Here is a 17,918-nt window from a genome sequence, read left to right on the forward strand (position 1 = left end):
TCTGAAAATTCTGGACCATCCAAAAACAGTGATTTTCAATAAATTTAAAAAAATAGTAAAAAAATTTCAAAAAATGTAAAATTTGGTCTCCAAACACATATTAATATGGAGAATAAGATGAACGGTTCGGATCGACCGTTAGGATTTGAAAACTCGAATATAGAGCTGTAACACGGTGCCAAATCGTAATATGCATAGTACCATAGACTCACTCCTTGTTGCAATCAATAGAGGATTTTGTTTTCCCGAGGAAAAATAAGGATCTTATATTAAGATCGCAGGAGAGGATTAAACACTATTATTAAGACAGGTAGCGAATTTGAGGTCGCGGTCTTATTTGAAGCTCCAACTTTACCTCAATTCGAACTGTCCAAATAAAATCTAATGGTTTAGGTCAGAGGAACTGTCCAAATATTTATAACGGTTCAAAACTTCAAATATGAAGCAGACATGAAACGGCCATTTTTATTAATAACCCAAAAAAAAAAGTTTTTTACAAAAATAACCTCAAAATCTAATTTTTTTCAAATATAACAAAACCGCCAGGGTTGCTGGCGGTCCACTTCTATAGCGGGCCGCCACTATTCCTGGCGGTCCACTTTTTTTTTTTTTTATTTATTTTTTTTTTTTTATTAGGGTATTTGGGGTATTTGTCAAAAAAATAAAAACTTGGTCTTTATTAAAATTTTAAATTTCAAGTTCTGACAGCTTGTTGGTCTTTTTTTTCGGTTTTTATAATATATGTATAATATATACATATATACAAACATACATACATACATACATACATATATACATACATACATATACACATACATATACAGTTTTTTTATGATGTATTTATTATGATTGCAGTTTTTTTATGATGTATTTTGGACTGTAGCTCTTTATTATGATTGCAGTTTTATTTTATATTTCATGTTGGTTTTTATGTTTTTTCTGCTTTACATCGAAATGGTCTTCTGAAATTACAACGTATCTTTCACGACGTTGGAATAATAAGTTCACAAATACAATTAAAGTTCAACGATACAACTGAAGTTCACAAATATTCATAACTTAGTTCACCTAAGCAAAATAATAAGTTCATCTTTCACGACGTCGGAATAGACCCAATAGACGAGAAGATTTTCTGGTGTCAGCTGCAGGAGCAGCAGTACTTGTAGACCCTTGGCTACTAGATGATTGGGTCGCAAGAGGTGGTTGTGTTCTACCAGTTGCTTCAGCAACAACTCTCGCATTTTCTCTTTCATTGTGTTCGTTTATGGCATCTGAACATAACAACAGAATTCAGTTATTAATATAATAAAATCATAAATTAATTCCGAAAAATGCTACATACCTGCCCTGCGCCTGTCAGAAACGGAACGGCGAGCCTGATTTCCCGATGGCCTCCTACCACCCATCTCGACCATGGTCATTATAGCACGTTTGTGTCTCCTCCTCCCCTTCCTTATCCATCCTTCTGAAGGGAGTATTCTATCACCGACATACGCAGGCCACTCATGCTGGTTAGGATAAGAATGGAAAGATCCACCCCAAGTAGAAGCAAGGTAATCGGTACGATACATGTCAGCGACATAGTGATCCTCGCAGAAGTTTCTCACTCAGCATACCGCCATCACGTGACTACAAGGTATCTGTGTTAGTTGGGGTCCTTGGCATGTACAGGTCACCTCTCTTGCCTCTCGGAATTGCACTACGTACTTGAAAGCCCTCTTCACAAACTCCATAGTGCCATCTGGTCTACGGCTAGAAGGAACGTACTCATTTGGATTGTGCACTTCGAATTCTGTACCATCATTACCCATCGGGATCACGGTCATAGTTGCACCTTTGTTCCTGTGTTTTCTTAGTTTCTCCTCCACCCTTGTTGAAAATGACTGGTTCATCCTTATTAATTCTGCGGCCTTAGCACGCCGTTCCTGAAACCAGGTATTTAACTTGTAGAAAGTGTCTTCTACAACTGCAGCCACAGGCAACGTCCGGCTCTCCTTGAAGACTGCATTCAGCGATTCAGAACCGTTGGTGGTCATAATTCCCCAACGGTAACCTCCATCACGTGCTTGATATATTTTCTCGTATGCTGGTGGCTCTTGGACATCTCTGGGATTATTTTTGCCCACCTTCATTAAGTAGAGATTTGCTTTCGACATATACTACATATAAATAAGGAAATAAAATAATATAAGTAAACAATAAAAATAAAAATATGTCCACGAAGTACAATAAGACATGTAAACAATTAACAAACACATACCTTTGCAAATTCTCTACTCATCTCTTCCACCCTTCTCGGCTTCTTCTTTTTGCAATTACGTCTAAATGTTTCTAGGACCCATGTATCGTGTCCGGTTGCCTTGCTAAGGTTCTCCGCAACGTGTTGCATACACAACCTGTGCACACACTCGCCAGTATGTGTTGACCAACCGTATTCTTCCCGATCAAAAACATATTTTATTCCTTTGTGCTGGTCTGATATTACAGAGAAAAACTTTGTTGGCCCAATCACCCGTCTTCTTAAAAACTGCATAAAGAATCCCCAGTTCTCACCATCCTCTTTCTGAACAATTGCAAACGCCAAAGGCAACAACTGGTTCTCAGCATCATATGCACATGCCCGTTGTGTGTCAATTCGGGTAGCCAATTCTAAGTCATACCGGTTGGGGTTTACACCAGTCTTTTCGTATACTAGTTGCTTAAGTTCAATAAATGTGGTTCTTTCATTAACCTGCAAGCCGAATGAGGCATCTTTCGAGTAATACACGCCCTCTACACCCTTAGTTAGCTTACCGCCCACGTACAGTGCAACCAGCATTTTTTCCTTAACAAACTACATTTAAAAAAAAAAATTCATAAGAATTACAGTATAATAGATTCATTATTTTTTGCAATTTAAAAGTTAATTATAATATTAATTAAAGACTAATTTATAGTATTTACATACTGCGGGTATAATAATTATTAATTAAAAATTAAATAGAAAATAATTAAATAAAAAATAAAATACCTGTAGCAATCGCTTCTAAATCGCCTAAAATCGCTTCAAAATCGCCAAAATCGCTCTCTCTTTCTTCTCTGTGGTTTAACAAATGAGACTGTGTGCTGGAGAGAGAGAGAAAGCGTGCTTATAAGACAGCTAGCGGACCGCCAGGGATACTGGCGGTCTGGTCCCTAGTGGACCGCCCAAGCTGTCAGAACTTGAAATTTAAAATTTTAATAAATGCCAAGTCCTTAATTTTTTGACAAATACCCTAAACAAAAAAAAAACTAAAACTTCACAAATGAAAATATTAAGAAAAAAAATCAGATCTCTAAAAAAAAAAAAAAAAAAAAAAAAAAAAGTGGACCGCCAGGAATAGTGGCGGTCCGCTATAGAAGTGGACCGCCAGCAACCCTGGCGGTTTGGTTATATTTGAAAAAAATTAGATTTTGAGGTTATTTTTGTAAAAAACTTTTTTTTTTGGGTTATTAATAAAAATGGCCGGACATTAAATGAATGTAGCGATGAACCATGTAAGCCAGGAGATTTGGTCACATCAGGAACCGTTTAGGAGTTGGATATTTTATATAATTAGAGGTCGTACTTAAATTGTACGCCGAACTGACAGCAGTTAGACGGAAACTGAGTACCGAAGGGGATTTTTTATTAGTAGTAATTAATAGAAAAGAAGAGAGAGAAACAGAAAGAGTATAGGTGTTTTTTTATTGATAATAAGATCGGTACGAATTGTATTGATTTTAAAAATGTCAAATTTTGAATCAGTATTATATGCACCGATTTTAACTCAGATTTTTTTATTATTTTGCAAAGAATCGGTATAATATTTCCTATTCTAATTGGTTTAGATTTTAGGATCGGTACACATGATACCTATCTTACTATCACTATAAAAATATTGGTACTCTTACCGTTTCTCTCTTCTTTTTTATTAGTTACTACCAATAAAAAATCCCCGTACTGAAGTCATATTGATTAAAAAGTTTATAGTATTAATAATTTTATTAAGTTCAGGCGATTAGCAAATGGTAATTTTTTAAAAATAAATACAATTACAAAAGGTTCTAGTAAAGATCAGTTCTACGAAAGAATTTTTAAGAGGACAAAAATAAAAGAATGAAAGATACCTAACTATATAAATTAAATAATGTTATGTACACTTTGCTTTATAAAAGGAAAAAAAGAAATTAAAAATGACAAAATTATAAGTGCCCACAGGAGCATTTTTCCTGCATGAGACACTGGAAAAGAATGACAGAATACATCAAACAAAAGAAAAAAAATATATCTATCAATCAAAAGGAAAAGAAAGAACAGCAAATAATATGAACAACTTGGTACCAACTCTGTTTTCACCTTAAAATACCAGTATCTATCTTTCGGAGATTTATACTTAAACGGACTAGTTGAAAAGAAGTAGCAATGCAATGGTAAACGGAACCTTTCATTCATTGTTCTGGATCTAGTGTATGTACGAACGGACATTGGATTGGATTGGATGATCTCAGTACTGTACAAATCTGATCACAATATCGGTTCAGTCGAGATTTTGTTTCTTGTTTCTTCTCATTCAGTAAAATAATGTTTAATTGCATCCTTGCAATTAGTCAAGCATTTCACATCGAGTACTGAGTTTATGAAAGATTGTGAATTCTGACTTCTGGATTCACTTATATGCTGTTGTATGTGCTCAAAACATTTTGAGATTTAGTTTGATCCGAAGGGCACCTCGTACTGATGGATCCTTTGTCGATGGCATTCCCTCCCTTGGAATTATCTTCTCACGAAAGGGTGGAAATGAAACACAATTTATCGGTACCGCTAATTTTCTCCTGTCTAGTGTGGTCAAATCGAGAGAACAAGAGCAAGTGAACACTTCCCACAGGGAGATAGTTTCAGAAATTATCAGATCATCACCTTCTCTTGTGTAAACAGCATGAGGTTCTTGATCTATTGTTACAATTATATCAGCGGGAGTCGTGTTTGGTGCTTCGCTTCCTTTTTCTTCGAAGATAAATCTTGTACCTTTCCTTGCTCCGGGCAATATGTTCATGGTTAGCATTTCGGTTGCTACAATTTTCCTCCTGATAGATTACAAGACATTTAACTTTTATTAACAACTGTAGGGAATAAATCACAAGCAGATGTTTTAATTTAAGAAGATGTTAACAAGTTGCAAGAATAACAAGTCATAGATATCATAAGGTGAATTTTAATGGCAATTTACCAAGTAACCAATTTTGGGTCCTAAACATTAATGGTTGTATAGCTACAAAGAAAGAACTCAAAATCAAAGAGCATGATTTGGATGCTTAACAACTGATTGAGATGTCAATGATCTCAACAGGCAACAAAATCAAATTAACTATTTGAAAATCCAGCATTAACTAATTGAGTTTGAATGTGTACCATGCATGTATTGGTACTTATTCAAACTCCAACTGTAGGGACTGCTCATGTAAGATAATTAGCATGAAGAAAAATGAAAAACCAAAATCCCTCCAAACCCAACAAACACATGGATAAAGTGTAAATTTGTAACATAAAAGCACAAAATCATATAACTAAAGAGAAACTTGTGCCTACCCTGAAGAAACAAGAACATCTCTTGTAAGTCTTATAGTCTTCACGGTCCCGCTGTACAATTCCTCTAGAGTGCAAACAAGCCGGTGCTCAATCGGTGGAGCTTTAAGTTTTGGATTACCCCTCCAACGAAATATCGATGCCAACAAGGCCTCATTAAATGCTCCATATTGCGAGTATTGGCTTGCACATGCATTCTGTTCTGCATTGCGAGATGAGGATTCACCATACTTGGTGGCAGAATTACTCTCTCTGTTTCGATCATATTTTAAACGCTTCTTGGGATCAATCAGCACCTACTGAAGATGCAAAATTTGGAGGAGGATATGTTTAAAATGATTAATTAAATGTAAAAAAACGAAGTTGTTTTTGTTTGAGCTGCTCTGTTACTTAAAAAGGAAGGTGAAGGAATAATATAAATATGGTGTGACTGGTATCAAAATTATTAGATCAGAGTTGACTTCTCATGATCTACAGGGAATTTTTTTATCTTTGGGATCTAATTCAGTAACAGGAGGTAGCATTTGAATGCTCAAAGTGATAACTTGTGTTGGAAAATTTTCAAAACACAAATCAAGGTAGAATCTTTGGTCCAGAACAGATCTTTGATGGTAAATTCATATGAGATTTATTAATTTTGTAAAAATAAAGAAAGAAAGAATGAGAAGACCGACCTGATAAGCTTCCAAAATCTGCTTGAATTTGGCCTCTGCTTCCACAACTTTATTCAAATTCTTATCAGGATGCCATTTTATCGCAAGCTGTCTATACGCTGCCCTGATGTCATCACTGGTCGCATCTCGATCCACCTCAAGAATCTTATAATAATCCATCTCAATTCTACTCGCCATGTCTCCTTATTTACCCCCTTTCTATGAACTTCTTCCTCTTCTTCTTGTAAGGTTAATTTCTTTGCTTGTGGCATATGTATGGGAGGAGATTGAGAGGAGGAAGCAGAGAAATGTGGAGCAAGAAAAGACAAGGCGAGAGATGATTAGAGTGGACGGAGTCTAAGGGAGACTTGGTTAAGCGAAAGAGAAATGGGAAATGAAAAGAGCGTGAAGCATGATGAGACATCAATACATCAATGGATGCATAGAGCGACAGCTAAGTTTGGTCAATTATTGTGCGGGAAACTCGTGGGTTCCATTATTCGGCTGGTGAGCTGGGCCCCTTTTTTTGCGAGTCCATATCCTCCTCCTCTGAGGAACTCTGAGGTAACAGAATATTTCTGTTTAGATCCGGACCGTGCGATGCATGGAGCTTCCTTAATATGCGTGCGGAGTTTGATTGGACGCCTGGACGGTATGGACTTTAGCAGAATATTATTTTGTTACCTCAGAAGATATGATTTTTTTGTTTGTTTGTTATAAGGTGGTCATTTTTTGTTTTTGTTATTTAATGTGGTTTTATATTTTGTTATTTAAGGTGTCGTTGTTAGGTGTTTTTCTTTTGTTAGAAAACAGAAATTACTCATTTTTTTATACCAGCGTTTTCCTTCTTTTTTTTTTTAAACCCGTCCAGTATGGTAAATTAAAATAACTAATTCTGCAGTACTTTACGACAGAAACGCTTTTTTAATTTATTTTGTTTCCGAATTTTATTCGGGCTCATTATATTAATACATATTTTAATTGGAGGATGATGTGCATCATAGTTTACATGGTAATATATTCGTAATTCGTAGATAATTAGACAATATCAAATTTTATTATTCAGATATAATACGGAAATTTTTTTTAAGAATAGTTTATTTTCATACAACAAGATGTACTGAGAAATATAGTATCTTACATTTGAAAATCGTATTTCTCAGAATTCGGTTAAAAATATGGTATCCTGTATATGCCAACAAAATTGAACATCGCTTTCCACAAAAAATTTCAGCGTCACATGGACGCTCATGGAATTGTCATAGCCTCATAGGCAGGGGCGTAGGGCTGCAAACGGATCAGATGGTGGTAAAATCATATCTATCCGTTTTTATTTTTCGGATACGGATACGGATCGGATATTAACTGTATCTGCCTTTTATAATAGTGAATAACATAATTTTTTAATAATTCATATTAAATTATATAATATATATCTATTATTCGGATACGAATAATTAAAATTCAAAATCATATCCGTATTCGTATCCGCACGGATATTCGGATATCGAATATCCGTATTAAATTTTCGGATACGGAGTCAGATACGGTTGAATAATATCCAACCCGTTTGCACCCGTACAGGGGCGGATGCAGTGTGTCACAGGATAGGACAACTGAATTTTACTACTTTGCTCTATTCTGAAAAAGAGAATTGACCTATTCTGGTCTTTGAATCCTAATTGATTGGTAGATTCAATTTTTAGATCTTAGAGTTGGATAATTGGTAGATTGAATTTGTGATAAGTAAATGGTAATATTGAATTACTAGGTTGTAGAACTCTAATACTCGATTATCTACTCGATTATCTTATTGGGTTTGAACCCGATTAGTTATTTAAACCCAATTCATTAACATTTTGCCCTACCCTGGTGAAAATCCTGGTGAAAATCCTGCATCAGTCCCTGCTCATAGGGTGTAATGTTTAAAACAAAATATTAGTAGTGGTTCCTGGCCATTGTTATTTTTTCAGTTTGGCTATTACTGATATTCCCGATATTTTTTATTAATACCCTAAAAAAATAATAAAAATATCAAATATGTCCTTCGCTTTTTCTTTTTCTTTTTTCAAATTTGCCCTGACTGCCCAAACGTGGGGCGGCCAGTTTTATCTACCAAGCTTCCCTGCATTGGGCCGGTCAACGTCTAGCTACAGTATTTTATTTATTTATTTATTAAGATCTTAATATTTCCATTAAATATAATGGTATTATAAATACATATTTTACCATACTGCAACTTTAGAGATAAAAATATTGTTGGTCCCAAAGGCACTTAGAGGGGGAGGTGAATAGAGCATTTTTAGATTTTTGTCTAATTAATAAAGTTCTAGCGTGTCTATAAGTTATTCTTGGCGAAAACTAAGATAATTTTGTTCTAAGCTAAAATGTAAAATAAATAATAGAGTTTAGAGACACTTGACATGAGAGTTGTTTACGGAGTTCGACACTAATGCTTACGTCTCTTGGGCCCGCGACCTTCGAGATGACGCGCCTTTCTTTACCCAATGAGAAATTATTATAATAAAAAAATTAAAATTGCACCATCTAGCAGCATGTAAAACCCAACAATAAGCTCTCATTGGGAAACCCTAAATCTACTCTATTTATATCCTACTAGGTTTTCTACTATGTCCATATAAGAAGATGAGTTCTAATTCATCCATCATGTGTTAGTGAGTTTAGTGGAACTTGGTTGCCAAGCTTAGTGCTGCAACTGCTTGTATGCTAGTTATCATGTGTGTTTGTCTGGGTTGCATGCGGTTGCATAATTCATTTGCATGGAATTCCTGTGCTGTGAAATTCTTCTCTGTTTGTAGTGCACCTTTATGCATTTGGCGGACTTCACTTGTATGCGAATGATGGGCAACCGCATGGCTGGGACCAATCTGTCTAGAATGCTTTGTTTTATACCTGTTTTAGTCATAATAATACCTACATAATCAATTAAAATGGCAAAAGTAATATGATTTTATATAAAATTAACAATTGTAACTCAATATTTGATAATATTTTAAGTCAAATGATAGAGATAAATACTACTTATTTCGGCCCTATCATACTCCTGTACCCTTGGAGAGGAATTTTCATTTTTTTGCTTCATCCAGGGAGAGAGCAACATGTGTTCGAAGGGACCACAGGGCTGGTAACAACTATATAGGGTCATTTGTCTTGGTTTGGCGGTGTACCGAGTTCAATTATGCACCTACATTGATATTAGCTCTCCTGGCAACAGTGGAGCGGCATATGGTGTCGAATACAATAGCTTAAGTTGCTCCATGGTCTAATTTACCATTTAAGCAACAAATTTGATGTTCACCAGTTATGACATAAAGCGGGCTTGTACCATCTTTGCAATGCACCTTTTCCAGCTTATCTTGAACCAAATTGGCAACCTATATGACATCGCAGAGGCCTAATTAGCATTCATTTTAAATCTCAGAGCCCAATTAACAATAGAGCCCGAGTTCCTATTTCAACCTTCTTTTTCTTCCCGACCACAATTGAAGCTTGTGAGAGAGAGTTGTTTGTAAAGGTTTGAGCAGAGAAGAGAGGGTATAAACCATTGTTGATACCAGGTGAGAGCTTGTGTTAAGCTTTACTAGCTTCTTCGAATTTTGGGTTTCAATTTTGGCTTAGAGCGTGAATGGAGGAAGAGGGAACTGATGGATGGGGCCCATGTCAATCTTTCAGTTTGATTCGAGACAATACGGATGGGACCACATGGTTCACTGTGAATCGGACTAAGCCTCATATTTGGTTTACTGTGTTCCGAGTCCATGCAGAACGAAGGGGTCAGAGGCGCAGGAGCGCTGGTTTTAATTCCAATGTCAGGTTTGGGTAGACTAGGTCTTTGCTATGCCGATGCATTGACGGCTAGGTTCATGGTTCAATTTTGTTGAACCATGATCACCTATCTCTAGACATCAGCGAAAATAGGCTTGAGTCACTGACTTGTGCGTCTCCCTTGCTGGGGATTTGTTTGTCTCTAGTTTGCACCCAGAAAGCTTAGGGTAATTGCTAGGTGTACCCAGAGCCACGTAACACCAACCAGAACCTTCGATTTTGCAAATTTTATATCTTTTCAACAATTTTGAGTTAGAAGATGTATTTTATATCAAAATTTATAATTATCTAAGTAGAATTCAATATGAATTTTGTTTTGTGGATTTTATTTCCTATTTTGTGGTATTGTACCAAATTAACATATGGGTGACATGTTAATTGGTCAATTTTGTTAATTAAATAATATATTTATCCAAATAATTAAATCTCAACCTTTTAAGGTACAATAGTAAGTTGTACTTCTATTCTATCATCCTAGCAATCTTTTATTCTATTATCTGGTATTAGGGTTGAAATGCAATATCCACTTTAGCATACTCTAGTTTAGTTTTACTTTAACATATCATAACCTTAATTTTACGAGGTAAACGAGCATGTTATTGAGAGACCTAGGTTACAAGGAGATGGGCCGCGTTATCACTAGACCGGTGGACACAGCCACAAACCCACTCATTTGGGCTTTTAAAAGCCTAGTAGGCCGTGAAGAAATGCCCATCTGAAATCGGTTTCCACCTGGATTTCCTTTTTCTCTCTCCCTCCCGCCACCCCAGCTCTCGCTTTCCTCCAGCCCGGTCTCCGCTCGTCACCTCCATTAAAATCGGTTCTCTCTCTCTCACTCACTCACTCAATCAATCGATGAGTTTTACGGTACCTTTGTTATCGCAAGTAGATGACTAATTTTACAACATAAATGGTAAGCTTTGAAATGTTAGATGTTAGTTCAGATACACTGGGAATACATAGGAAGACAATCATAATGTGTAGAGGAACTGAAAATAATTTGAATATTCCATTTCATTTTCAGTACCCCATTTGTTATCTAATATGCATGATTATTTTTTGCTGTTTATTTTTTTTTCTTTTTTTTTGGTCTTCTGTATCTGAAAAGGAGAAAAGGGGTGACTATCTTGGAAAGACCGTTCAGGTATGATTAAAACTGTTAGGTTTACTGTCCAAAATTTTTTTACTATGTTTCTATTTTGTAGTTGACTATCTTATTTCTCTGGTTTAACTATGTTGCTATCTCCTCTGCCTAGCTTCTCTGGCGCTACACCAGCTTCAATGCCTATAGTACTTGAAGAGGCATTTGATGTGGGGACAGGTGTGTATTGTGATTTCATCAAAAGATATCATGAGAGGATCCTTCGCCGGTTAGACAGATTTCATGCCGGCATGGGCATAGTGGGTCTGGCAAATCTTACCAAAGATTCGCGATGGTCCATAGTTAGTTTAAAAAATTTAAGTGGGAAAACTATCGAAATAGTTAAAAGTCTCGAATCACTGTGGCTTTATGGCTTACGCCGTGGGCCATCACATCCGTGGAGATTAGTGACCGGGAACGCTCCTGATGATGATTTTTCTAGTCTCCCGGGACAACACGGGTCTCTATACTTTGATGGCAACTATCCAAATGATATTTCAGACATAGACGTGTCTAGAGCTGCTCTGGAGAATGCCATAACTGTGTTAGACGATTATACAAAAACTCTTGACGAAAGCCGTAAACCAAACAACCCTAAACAAGCTCGAAAGTCTTTTATTATACTGGTTCTCTACTTTGCTGAAGCTTTAAGAATTTTCCCAATACGCAATTTGCTCCAAAAGGGATTTCAGCAATACGAGTCACCGGTCACTGTTGACGACAATAATCTGCAGTTAGCTCGCAATTGGGATAGAATATCCCAGGGATTTCTATCCGGATCCTATTCACGTGTAGATGTTTTGGGCATAGATAATGAAATCAAAGTAAAACAGAAATTCTGTTTGATATATAATAAAGAACCTACATTGCACTTGTTGAATGGTGTTCGACCTGATGGATGGCCGGGAGACCCCGGAAATGGGGGTGATGCTGGAGCACACGAGGGGGACAATGGTGCAGGAGGCCATTCAAGTGATGGTGGACAAAAACGTTCCGATGGAAATCAAGGTGGTTCTAAGAATCGTGTGGGGGGAGGTCAGTCTCGAGACCGAGTTGCTGGCCGTGGGTCATGACTTCCAAGAGTAAGGAGACGCGGTATTGAGTATTGCAATGGGGATTGTGGGCCAGGAAGCAGCGGTCCTATAAGCCGCACAAGTGGAATTGGCCCAGTAGGTCATGTGGCTGGAGCAAGCAGTAATGAGCTCATTTGCATTGGAGGTGATAGCATAGCTGTAAAAGTTGGCAATGACAGTTATTTTATGCTCTAAGGTATGAGTTTGGTCATTATTATATTTTTTAAATTTCCTTCATTTTTCATCTTATCTGGTTGTGTTTTCTGTTGCATCTATGAGTTTGAATTGAGCACAAAACTTGGCTTATTTTTATTTAATTTGTAGTATAGATAAATTGAATTGGAATTTTAAAATTTCTAAAACTAACTCTTTATTCTAAGGTCTATTAAAAAATAACACTAGTGTTGATGATTTTTTTTTAATAACTTTTTATTGTAGTTTTTAGTGATAAATTATAATGGAGGCATCTTATAGGAGAGAAAGATGAAACTCATATGTTAAGCAATGAAACTTCATATTTGATTTTGTTTGATATTAGTTTCCATAGCTTATACTTTCAAGTGACGTTTAATTTTGTATTTGTATGACAATACATTGGCATTCCATTCACTAGACTTTGCCTTCTTTTTAGTAAAAAAACAGTGGTTACACTATAAATTGTATATCGAACTGAAATTGGGATTAATTAAACAATCTCTGTCTGAAGTAACTGAATTGTGAATTTTATTTCTCCAGCAAAAATAGCCTTTTACTACTCAATCAGTAGGTTTGTTTACCTTTTTTGGCAGGCAAAGCTCAGTGTACGTTGCAGGAATCACTTGAAAATAGAAAACTTGTGTTTCCCTGAATTACCATCTTACCATCATAAAATTTTGTACTTTTTCACAGGTACTTGGCTGAGGTGCTCCAATTTAAGGAGTCTTTTTGTGAGCTTGAAGAATTCCTCAAGTTTCTCCAGTGCACACTGAAGCCCCCCAAGGAATCATCTCCTGGCCAGCGGAGAGCCGGTGCAGGTCTGGAGGTGCAAATGGGGGTGATCTGCTACATTCATGGGAGGTACGCCAATGCAAGTAGCTCATTTGAGAGTACTGTTAGCAAACTGAAAGTTGAAGGGGAGATGGAGCTGGCTTGTGTGCAGCTGTTTAAGTTTGACGAGGCCGTTGAGCTGTTTGAGGGGTCGATAATGGTGCTTGAACGAGAGTGCGGGCCTGCCTACTCTGACACTCTTGAGGTCACAGCAATTTATGATGACACGGGAAGGTAAGGATTCTGCTTGAGGTGCATTTAGTACTTTTGAGTCCCTTTGCCTCCATTTAATACTTGGAATTAATGATTGTTTTTGAAATCTCTGTCGTTGAATTTAAGGATGATTTGCATTGTGTTTGATTGATGCAATAAAATTTGACAGAAAAAAATTAATTTTTTTTGTTCATATAACAAAGCTGCCCCCAAAGATATGTTTTTATAAGTCTAGAATTGGCTTTTTGAAACTTGTTTTAAATTTTCCATATTTTGTGGCTGTTTATTTGATTCAGTAAGGCCAAGTTCGACTTTGGTGCTAAAATCATATTGTACTATCATCATATTAACTTTAAAATAACAATTTGTTTATACATATGATGTCTTGTACTGTGTGAGTCTGATGCAAAATAGAACAGAGACATTATTATTTCATTATCTTATCTAATTTTTGATATAACTATTTCTTTCCTAAATAGACTTATGTGGATGACACAACATTTCATAACTTACTAAATTAATTTACTCAACAAGAAAAAAAATCTAATGTGAATTAAAATATATTGAAAGGGCCAAGTAATGATAATCAAGGAAATTAATACCCAAATACAACTGTAGTCAAAATAGGTCATAAATCAGAAAAAGTACATAGATCAAAGAGTATATATAGTTTTTCAAAAAGCCGTTGGACCACAAAGGAACCTAGCAAAGGTTGAACTACATTGATCTTCTCTCTTACAATTTTTCATTACCAGGGTCGAGGATGCATTTGAAATACTTGAATATGTGCTCAAGGTATGTGAAGAGAAATTTGACACAGTTAATCCCAATACAGAGGATGGAAAAAAATGGCTCTTAGAGCTTGTAAAAGAGGCAGGTAGATCCTGCCACAGGAACCAAAGTTCCCTTGAATATCTGTGACAAGCTCTCATAAGAAGGAAGCAGGGAGGAGGTGGTTGGTGTCTTTGGCTTCAGGAGCAGAACCCAGAGGAGAGTTACAAAGGAGAGGAACATTGAGCTCTTCTTCTTTTTTTTTCTTTTTTTTTGTTTATAAAAAAAAATTACCTAATCTCTCTCAGTCCATATTTTTTGTGACTGTAGTGATCCATATTACCCTAGTAGCTCAGCAAAACATCAGTAATATACTAGCTAGATGAGAGTTTGTTAAACCTAGTTTTTTTACAACCACAGATAGTCGTAACAAAAAGGTTTTGTACTTATTGCTCTTTCTTGTAACACGAATCAAAGTAATAAAGAATTTATATGGTTTTTAAGGTATTTGCTCATTATGATTGTTTGGTTTCTGTTGTTCCGGCTTCTTATTGGCCTTAGCCACCTGTTTCATTAAAGAAAAAATCAAGATTAATTGTCCTTTCCCTCTCTTTGTATCTGGGTTCTTTAAAATACCCTTATTTGTTTGTTCTTCTGTTGTTGCATTTGTGTTTGAGAAAGCACGGAATTTTTACATGATTATGACAAGTACAAAATAAGATTTATGGTCAGGAACAAATTTTCCATCACAGAAACTGTTCACTTTTTAGTCGAACTCCACGTTTGGAAAAAATTAAAATACGATAAACATACAATACTACAAATTTTCGTACAAGGTTTAGCGTAGACCCAGACACGATTAAAGTTCAAAATTGAATTTTGAAGATTCTATTTTTATGCCTTTTTTTTAACTAGAACCCAATATTTATTTTTTTTGAAATAATTTACTAATTTAGAACTTACTAAAAATTTCGAACCAAGTTTATAGCATTGCCAATTTGGCACAGACATAAGTCAAAATAAAATATTTTTTCGGAGGAATAAATTTAATTTACGCTCAAAATTTTTGAGAGCACGAGTGGCTCCTATCAATGTACCTCATACTGACACTACTAGCAGGAAACCGTTGTGCGGGCTCTTTTATTTTTCAAAGTAACATTAATCATAAAAAATATAAACCTTATAAAATATTATGAGATGCCAAATTTTGTATGGTGAGATATTGAATCCAATTGATCGAATAAAAAAACTGAAATAATGAATCGATCATATGACTTAACACGAGAGCAGCATTTCTATTCAAAATTTGTATTTGAGACCGTCAGCTTTTGCAAAAGAAAAAAAAAATCTTCTAGATTAGTATCTTGTTTGAAAACAACAAGACTATCATACTGCAAATTCATGTATGTTAGAAACAAAAATATTTTCAAGCAAAGGAGTATGCTGCTGGAAGAACTTATTTATCAAAATGAACTCCATTAAATATAATTAATTGAAGAAATCATGTCTAACTTACGGCCATTTTTATTAATATCCCTAAAAAAAATCAAAATTTTAAAAATAACCCTGTTCCCCATTTTTTTTTTAAAATGCCCTGACCGCCTGGGCCCAGGGCGGCCCAAAATTCCCCATGGGGCGGCCCATAGCACAAGTGAGGCGCCAGCCCCCAGGGCGCCTCATAACCCGTTTTTTTTTTTTTTATCTTAGTATTTTGATTTGAATAATTTTGTGAAAAAAGTTTAGGGTTTATATGTGTATGTGTATGTCAAAAAATAAAATATTATGTGTATGGCTACCGGAAGCATTTCGGCCGAGGTGCTTCCGGGGTTATATTTTAGTGTGTATCAAACAACAAATCTAAACCGTTAGATGTTCAATCTATTATAAAATATGCTTGGAGACCAAATTTTACATTTTTTAGAATTTTTTTACTATTTATTAAGATGGTTTGAAAATCGCTGTTTTTATTAAAATTCTGCACCATTAAAGCTTATATTCAACATAATGCGCGCCAATGTAATACAGCAGTCCCATAGTAATATATTACAATAAACAAAAAAGTTCACACAAGCAAAATAGCAAGTTTATCTGCCCCTACCACGACATCTCAATAAACCTAACAAACGACTAGTTGTACTGGTATGAGCTGCAGGTGCGGCATTACTTGTAGAGGCTTGGCAACTAGATGATTGGCTCGGACGAGGGGGGGGGGGGGGGTTGTGTTCTACCAGTTGCTTCAGCAACAACTCTAGCATTTTCTCTTTCGTTGTGCGCGTTTATGGCATATGAAAATAAGAATACAATTCAGTTAGTAATATAATAAAATCATAAATGAATTTCGTACAATGCTACATACCTGCCGTGCGCCTATCAAAAACAGAACGGCGAGCCCAATTTCCCGACGGTCGCCTACCACCCATCTCGTCCATGGTCATTACAATACACTTGTGTCTCCTCCTCCCCTTTCTTATCCATCCTTCTGAAGGGAGTATTCTATCACCGACATATGCAGACCACTCGTGCTAATCGGGATAAGAATGGAAAGATCCACCCCAAGTGGAAGCAAGGTAATCGGTACGGTACATGTCAACAACATAGTGATCCTCGCAGTAGTTCCTCACTCGGCATACCGCCATCACGTGATTGCAGGGTATGTGACTTAGTTGGGGTCCCTGGCATGTACAGTTTACCGCCCTGACATCTCCGAATTTATGAACAATTGCAAACGCCGTCCTCTTTATGAACAATTGCAAACGCCAAAGGCAACAGCTGGTTCTCAGCATCATATGCGCATGCTATCAGTAGCCTCCCCTCGTAACGACCAGACATGAAGCATGCATCAATGTTGATAACGGGTCTGATGTATGGCACAGCCTGGATACAAGCACCGAAAGCCCATGCTATACCCTTGAATTGTTGAGCTCCCTCTATTAGTACTCCGTCTTTATCAAAAAAGGGCCATGCCATCGCTCATATACGGTGCCGACATTTGTACTTGCCAGTTGCCGTGAACATGAGTCTCATTTATTTTCTTTACAAGTTCGTCTATGTTGGTATAAACTTGCCCTGCGGCAAGTTCTTTATTGTATTCAACACGAGGACCGAAGAAACTAATGTCTGCCTCTTCGAAAGCTGTGGTGTCGTTGAATGTGGCAACCGGATGCTTACTTCCCCGACCTGTAATCGGCAATTTTTCTGCCCTGGATAAACCTGGTACATTTGCATCACCATCTGATAAGTCATCAGCTTCCCAAACCCCTTGGTATTCGTCCCCCGTTTCCATTTCCCTTTCTGGTATGGCATCAATAGCATCAACATCAATATCAATATCATTTCGATTAACGGGTACCGGTCCTGACTCTGGCATAGTTGGAAATCTAGGGATTATGGGTGTCTGTCTGGGTGGTGGTGGCAACTCTTCAGTATTTTCTGGGGAGTTGTGGTACCCCTGGTTGTCATAACCGGGGCTGTGGTACCTCTGGCTGTCATAAGGGGACTGCTGGTGATATCCCTGGTTGTCATAAGGGGATTGCTGGTGGTACTCCTGGTGGTCATAAGGGGAGTGCTGGTGGTACCCTTGGTTGTCATAAGGGGAGTGCTGGTGGTACCCC

General features: G+C 36.7%; 1 protein-coding gene across 2 annotated transcripts; it reads right to left on the reverse strand.

Annotated features, from left to right (window-relative positions):
- Positions 1–4,110: 4,110 nt before the first annotated feature.
- Positions 4,111–6,632, reverse strand: LOC144564705 (uncharacterized). Of its 2 annotated transcripts, none has more exons than XR_013514712.1 (3): positions 6,259–6,632; positions 5,588–5,883; positions 4,111–5,085 (listed from the first exon to the last, which is right to left on the reverse strand). XR_013514712.1 is itself a non-coding variant. In XM_078314304.1 (3 exons), exons 1-3 carry the CDS (start codon positions 6,433–6,435, stop codon positions 4,692–4,694), a joined length of 864 nt encoding a protein of 287 aa, XP_078170430.1. In that variant the 5' UTR covers positions 6,436–6,632; the 3' UTR covers positions 4,111–4,691. The 2 variants fall into 2 exon arrangements, 1 of the variants encoding a protein (XP_078170430.1); XM_078314304.1 differs by having other exon boundaries at positions 5,588–5,880.
- Positions 6,633–17,918: the final 11,286 nt, after the last annotated feature.

Source organism: Carex rostrata, chromosome 13 (genome assembly GCF_964058835.1).
Source record: "Carex rostrata chromosome 13, lpCarRost1.2, whole genome shotgun sequence".
Classification (NCBI taxonomy): Eukaryota; Viridiplantae; Streptophyta; class Magnoliopsida; order Poales; family Cyperaceae; genus Carex; species Carex rostrata.

Coding starts and splice junctions, on each gene's coding strand:
- LOC144564705 (XM_078314304.1), bottom strand. CDS start 6,435: ATGGCGAGTAGAATTGAGATGGATTATTATAAGATTCTTGAGGTGGAT. Junction 5,881..6,258: donor AGATTTTGGAAGCTTATCAG/GTCGGTCTTCTC, acceptor CATCTTCAGTAG/GTGCTGATTGATCCCAAGAA. Junction 5,086..5,587: donor GATGTTCTTGTTTCTTCAGG/GTAGGCACAAGT, acceptor GTAATCTATCAG/GAGGAAAATTGTAGCAACCG.